At 38.3% G+C, this 6,638-nt stretch overlaps 1 gene segment (V, D, J or C); it reads left to right on the top strand.

Moving 5' to 3' along the window:
• The first annotated feature begins 4,487 nt into the window (after positions 1-4,487).
• LOC116867364 lies at positions 4,488-5,182 on the top strand. The segment is given in 2 exon segments: positions 4,488-4,599; positions 4,788-5,182. Coding segments are annotated over 2 exon segments (447 nt in total).
• The last annotated feature ends 1,456 nt before the right edge of the window (positions 5,183-6,638 follow it).

Genomic DNA, 6,638 nt, shown 5'->3' with positions numbered 1-6,638 from the left:
GCCTTTCCAGATTAGCTTCTTTCACTTTGAAGTATGCATGTAGGGCCCCTAGGTAGCTCAGTGGATTAACCATCTGCCTTCAGCTCAGGTCATCATCCCAGAGGCCTGAGATCGAGTCCCAGGTTGGGGGGGGAGGAATCTCTGCTCAGCAGGAAGCCTGCTTCTCACTTCCCTCTGCCTGCTGCTCCCTGTGCTTGCTTGTGCTTGCTCTCTCTGTCAAATAAACAAACAAAATCTTTAACAAAAACAAAAAAAGAGGAAAATACACCCGTACATTTCCTCCATGTCTTTCCATGGCTTGATAGCTCACTTCTTTTCAGCACTGAATAAGATTCCCTTGTCTGACTTACCATAGTTTACTTACCTTTTCTTCTACTGAAGGATGTCTTGGTTGCTCTCATGTTTTGGCAATTATGAATAAAGGTGCTATAAACATTTGTGTGTTGATTTCAAATCTTTTTGATAAATACTCAGAAGTGGGATGACTAGATCATATGGTAGTTCTATTTTATACTTTTTGAAGAACTTCTATACTGTTTTTCATGGTTACAGCATTATGCATTGCCTCCAACAGTGAACAAGTGTTCCAATCTCTTCACATCCTCGACCACACCTGCATTTTGTGTTTTTGAAAATAGCATTAATTTCTTTTTGAACTTTAAAGCATGCATTGCACCAGGGAATTTCTTGTAAATGTAGAGACAAATACATTGAGATAATCATCATTAAAAAGGAACTAGAAAATTACACATTTAAAGTATTTGCTTTTTTCCTGCCACCTTCAATTTGTGGCTAGTACCAACATTTTATTTTATTTTATTTTATAACTATTCAAATTCAATTAATTAACATATAATGTATTATTAGTTTCAGAGGTACAGGTCAGTGATTCATCAGTCTTATATAAAACTCAGTGCTCATTACATCATGTGGCTTCTTTGATGCCCGTGACCCAGTTACCCCATCTCTCTACCCCACTCCCCTCCATCAACCCTCAGTTTGTTTTCTATGATTATGAGTCTCTTATGGTTTGTCTCCCTCTCTGACTTCATCTTGTTTTATCTTTTCCTCTCTTCCCTGATGATTCTCTGCCTTGTTTCTTAAATTCCTCATATCAGTGAGATCATAAGATAATTGTCTTTCTCTGACTGACTTATTTCATTTAACATAATATCCTCTAGTTCCAACCATGTTGTTGCAAATGGCAAGATTTCAAATTTCTTGATGGTTTTGTAATATTCCATTGTGTATATGGAACAATAGTTTTAAGTTTTGATTTAATTCAATAATTTCTTTTTATCTATTTATTGATTACTGATATATCAGAACTTATTTCTAATGTTTTGGTTTTGCTCTATATGCTTTCACTTCTTTCTTCTCTTTTCTTTTTGTTGCACTGATAGAATTTTCTTTTTTTTTTTTTCTGCTGATTTGGGAAAAGTAAAGTACCTTTCTGTTTCATTGACAATATCCTCAAACTGTATGTGTGCGTACATGTACAAGTGTGTACATTTTTTCTATGTCTAATTTTATTCTGTAATATTCCTTGTATATAACATGGCTTCTCCTTGGGTGTGCTTTTTCTCTTGCTGATTTAATATATTTAGAAAACCTCAGTGGCTGATTGAAGCAAACTATACACTATCTCTATATCAGGACAGAATTTCAGAAAGAGTTTATCGAATGAGCTCATAAACTCCAGTTTTAATGCACATTAAGAAAAACATAGAAAATGAAAATCTTCCAACACAATAATGAGAACATGAATTCTCTTCATTCTTCTTCAAGCCCTTTGTCCCTGACTTTCCTCCACCTGGAGTAATTTTCACCTGCCAGCCTCGGGGCTCATTCCTTCAATTCCTCCTAGTCTCTGTTCCTAGAAAAACATGTGCTTATATGAGGAATGCTTATAAGGTTTATTGTAGTGTAGTATTTCCTAGGTTAAATAAGTCATATTAACCTTTAATCAATAGAGGAAAAGATGTATAGATGGAAGTATATCTACAATATGGAATGTAATGGAACACAGTATATGGGTTAATATAATAAGACCTCCAAGATTTACTATGGAGGTTATAAACAAGAAAGGTATACCCCAAATAAATATTTATATTATAATAAAGTCTAAATAAAATGCTGTGTATTTTCTGTTGATTCAAATCTAGTAAAACATCTGGAAGCATCAACCCCAAATTGTCAAGATGAACAAAGATACAAGGTAATAAGTGATGAGTGGGTCAGAATTGAGAGTGGTAGTCAAAAAGGATTTTACTCTATGGGTAATGTTTTATTACTTTTAATAATTCGCATATTCACAAGTTTCTCCTATTGTTAAAAGTAATGAGAATCATAAAGGCCATCATAAAGGCTTATCTGTGTTCTCCTCCCTTCTTGTCACCAAAAAGGGGAAAGGAGAGATGACCGCCTTTTTCATAACATTATGTCCATAGACCTAAACTATACGTCTTTCTCTGGGGTCACATAGTTTTTAGTTTTCACTTCACTTAGTGTCCTATTCTTTGACTCTATTATAATTATATATATTTTCGTCTTCCCTTATAGATGGTAAACTAGTATGTGTTCCTCTTTTGTATATTTTATTTATATATGTATTGTTTTAATTTTATTTCTGGTTAGTTAACATACAACGTTATATTAGTTTCAGGTGTATATATAGTGATGCAAAACTTCCACAGATCACCTGTGCTCATCAGGAAAAGGGCACTCCTTCATCCCCTCACCTATTGAACCCATCTCCCAACCCTATCCATCTGGTAACCATCAGTTAGTTCTGTTTAATTGAGTTGTTTAATTGATTTATTTTTGTCTCATTTTTTCCCCCTTGCTTGTTTGGTTTGTTTCTTAAATTCCACTAGAGTGACATCATATGGTAGTTGTCTTTCTCTGACTGACTTATTTCCCTCAGAGTTATATTCTCTAGCTCCATCCATGCCATTGCAAATGGCAGAATTTCATTTTTTATGGCTGAATAATATTCTATTACACTTTATATATTCTGAGCATCTAGGAAATTACCCCTTTGTAAAAGTTCAATGAATACTTATGGATTTCTTTTGAATTCAGGTAAAGAAATAAAAGAAATAGCACAAGGTGAAATTTACAAAATTATTTTCTAATCTCAATTTCCATGCAATTCCATTTTAAAATTGGATTCGGTTTTCCTGTAATCCCCATTCAAACTAAGCAGTTATCTTCTTTTCTGGCCATCTGCATTTCCTTCAACAGGAAGATTGGAAAGAAAGGGGCTGAGGATTTGTGTCTGCTGAATGGCTTGTTCTAAGTTGTCTTTGCCACCAGCTTTGTTCCTCTAGGGGGCACTCTAGACCTTAGGAGAAACAAAGACTTTGTGATGGCTGGAAGGTTGAATAGTTACAGAGAACAGAAATCATGTGAGCCAGTCCACTTATAGATAGCAAAGATGGGGAAGAGAGAGGACAGGGTTTTTTGTAAAGACCCTCTCAGGTTTTTCAGATCTGCCATTGCATATCAAGTTCAGACATCTGGAGGCCATGTCTCTAGAAATCCATTATGCAGATAATTCTTCACAGATACCAGGATAGGAATATTTCTGGGCATTGTGATGGTGGAAACTCAACAGAAAACTTTCCATTACCTGTTGTCAATTGTTATGAATAAAATCCCCAAATCCACTGACCTAGAAATTATTTCAAAACCCCAGATGCCCTACCTCTTCATACAACTTGGCTGATTGTGGAAGGAGCAAAAATGAACAGAAGAAGAAAAAAAAAAAAAAGAAAGAAACAAAAAGTGAAGGAAAGGGAGAGGACAGTTTTGACCTTGACCAGAAATGTGTTGCCTGGTCAGACTCAGCTGTGTGGGTGAATAGTGTGTCCACAAGTTGCACAGGAAAGGTGGGAAGGAAATTAAATCAGAGGGGACATTATGCAGACATGTATTTTTCACCAACCAAATTCTCTTTGGAAACATTTTTAATGCAGATGGTGACTGTCTGTCTTGGTTTCTAGAACTCTCTCCTGATTTCAAGAAATTGTAGTTACTTCTGTAATACACAATACATGTTATCAGATAGTTTTCCTTTGTCAGTATTTTTATACAAATGAATTCTCATCGTCTGTCACACTATGCAATTTGGAGACTGGAGTTACTCTTCACTAAGATTTGTCAAGGTTCTTTGTAACCCCCAATGAGACACTGAATCTTCTAGAAAGATCATTCAGCTTTCTTCACACGCTAACCCACAGATTTATTCCATAATGTGTTTTAAGAAAAAAAAAAAGAACCCTTATATCTTTCCATATTGGAAATATCGCCTCTACCTGCCTACACTGTTGGCAATCACAAGTTTGAGAAAGATTGCTATGAGTGTCACTGGGCCACTGTGGGTGCAGTCTGGAGTTCCCTGAATGACAGGGCTGAGGTGTGATTGGTGCTCAGTGATTCTGGTGGAACTGATTGGTTGTAAGAATACAATTTCTCTAAAAACAACTCTACTGTACTCTCTGCAGACTCAGGGTCTTGGTAATTCAACAACTAGACAACGAAGAATGGAGACACACTGGGGAGCTCTGCTGGGGCTCCTGTGGCTCCAGGTTTGCTGTAAGTGGGGCATTCCAGATGGGGGCTGGGGAGTGGTCCACAGCTCACCGTGGTGGAGGAAGCTGACATGTGCTCCTAGAGGGTACTACATCCTCAGGGGTGTTTCCTGGGATATTTTGCAGGTTTGAAAATGGCACTGGTGATTCCCTAGTCATGTCATTTGTGTATGATCTTTTCTTTCCACACAGTGGTGAGAGGGATGAATGTGGAGCAGAGCCCTTCAGACCTGAGCCTCCAGGAGGGAGCCAGCTCTACCCTGAAGTGCAATTTTTCTAGCTTTGTGAACAGTGTGCAGTGGTTCCAGCAGCACCTCGGGGGCGGCGGTCTCACCCGGCTGTTTTTCATAGCTTCAGGGATGCAGCAGAGTGGGAGGTTAAACTGCACAGTGAATACTAAGGATCGGTCCAGCACCCTCCACATCGGGGCCTCCCGACTGGAAGACTCAGCCACCTACCTGTGTGCTGTGGAGGCACAGTGCTCCCCGGTGATCTGCAGCCTGCACCCAAACTGCAGCTGGGCCTGCAGCCCTGGCCTCTCCCTGGGGCAGGCATTTGCTCCCACAGCAGCCTTTGCACATTTTTAGATTTATGTTACAGCACTTTTTTCTCTCCAAAATTAGACCCATCAGGGCTGTCATTTCATTTGGTTTTGTTCCTCCTTTTCTTCACAGAAAGCCTTTTGCTGGTAAGGAGCTCTACCATGGAACCATTGGAATAAGTGATACAGGTGTCCATATCCAATACCCTGGGAAAACAGATATCTTGGCAGCTAACATGCAAATTATATGTAAATTACTCTGATGGAAAAGGCTGAAAAAGTAGACTTTGTCAACAAATACAGTTTACTAAATTTTTTAGTTACCTGTTGATGTTTCCATTTTCAAAGGATAGTAAAGAGAACATGTGCAGTGTTCTTTCAAGTCTGTATTCAGATTTTCACTCCTGGAAATACAAATATAAGAAAACTATTTTATTGAAGGTCAGGCACTCTACTTATACCATTACATTTATTTTCTTTTTCAGTAAGTTAATACACTATAAATAAGTACTTTTATGGACAAATAAAGGGAGGATTATAAAGCATAAGTGACTTGGTGGAGCTCATATTATTCCTAAATTAGTCAATCTGGGGTAACATGACCTATCCTCTGAGTACCTGATATAGAAGACTCTATAGAATCACAAAATCTAAATGACTTCTTTTGATGAATTTGTACATTGTGCTGCCATATACCAATGAGAAAATGATCCTTTTAAGTAATTTCTAAATAGCACTTTGTGGGGAAGAACTCATGGAGATTTTCATTCTGTTCAATGATAATCCATTGTTCTTTGCATTTTGAAGGAACCTATTACTCATAATTTTATAATATCATGCCCAGTTTGGGAAAGGGTGCAGAAATCTTCCAGGACTACTATAAAAGAACCCTTCTCTATTGTAGCCAGAGACAAAGACTGCTGACCCAGACCCAACTTGAAACTTGCATGTAGAAAGATTCCAACAATTTTGCATTCCAGACTGCACTGGCTTTTATGTTGAGAAAATGGCATTGATAGGAAAGCCTGTGCCCCTGAAAATTCAGATGGAGGTAAATGGGCAGACTCCCTGAAGCTGGGAGCAGAGCCAGCTTCTTGAGCATTGGACCTGTGCAGTTACACAGCCCTCAACTCTCCCAAGGAACCCTGCCCTTGGTTAATGCTGTGCCATCACTGTATTGAAATTAATACTAGTTTTTTCTTTATACTTGTTTTTTTATAGGGGAGTCTCATTAGCAGGAGGAACAACTGCCTGAGCAGAGAGGTACGTGGGCAGCAGGACACAGGCAGGAACACATGCAGACTCAGGTTCTGGGTCACAGCAGGCTATGTGTGAGCTGAGCAGTTGGCAGGGCCACCTGTGGTGTCTGTGCCTGTTTTGGACTAGCTGGGGCTTTGACATGCAACAAAGGGTGCAGTAAATATTGTCAGGAATTACTACAAAGGAAAGTGTTTACATGGACAATTCAATTAAATAGTTTGGTAGTTTCTTACACAACTAAA

This window comes from Lontra canadensis, unplaced genomic scaffold (genome assembly GCF_010015895.1).
Source record: "Lontra canadensis isolate GAN:19392208 unplaced genomic scaffold, GSC_riverotter_1.0 scaffold12, whole genome shotgun sequence".
Taxonomy (NCBI): Eukaryota; Metazoa; Chordata; class Mammalia; order Carnivora; family Mustelidae; genus Lontra; species Lontra canadensis.
The sequence above is the reverse complement of the archived record's forward strand: the minus strand, read 5'-3'. Positions and strand labels throughout refer to the sequence as shown.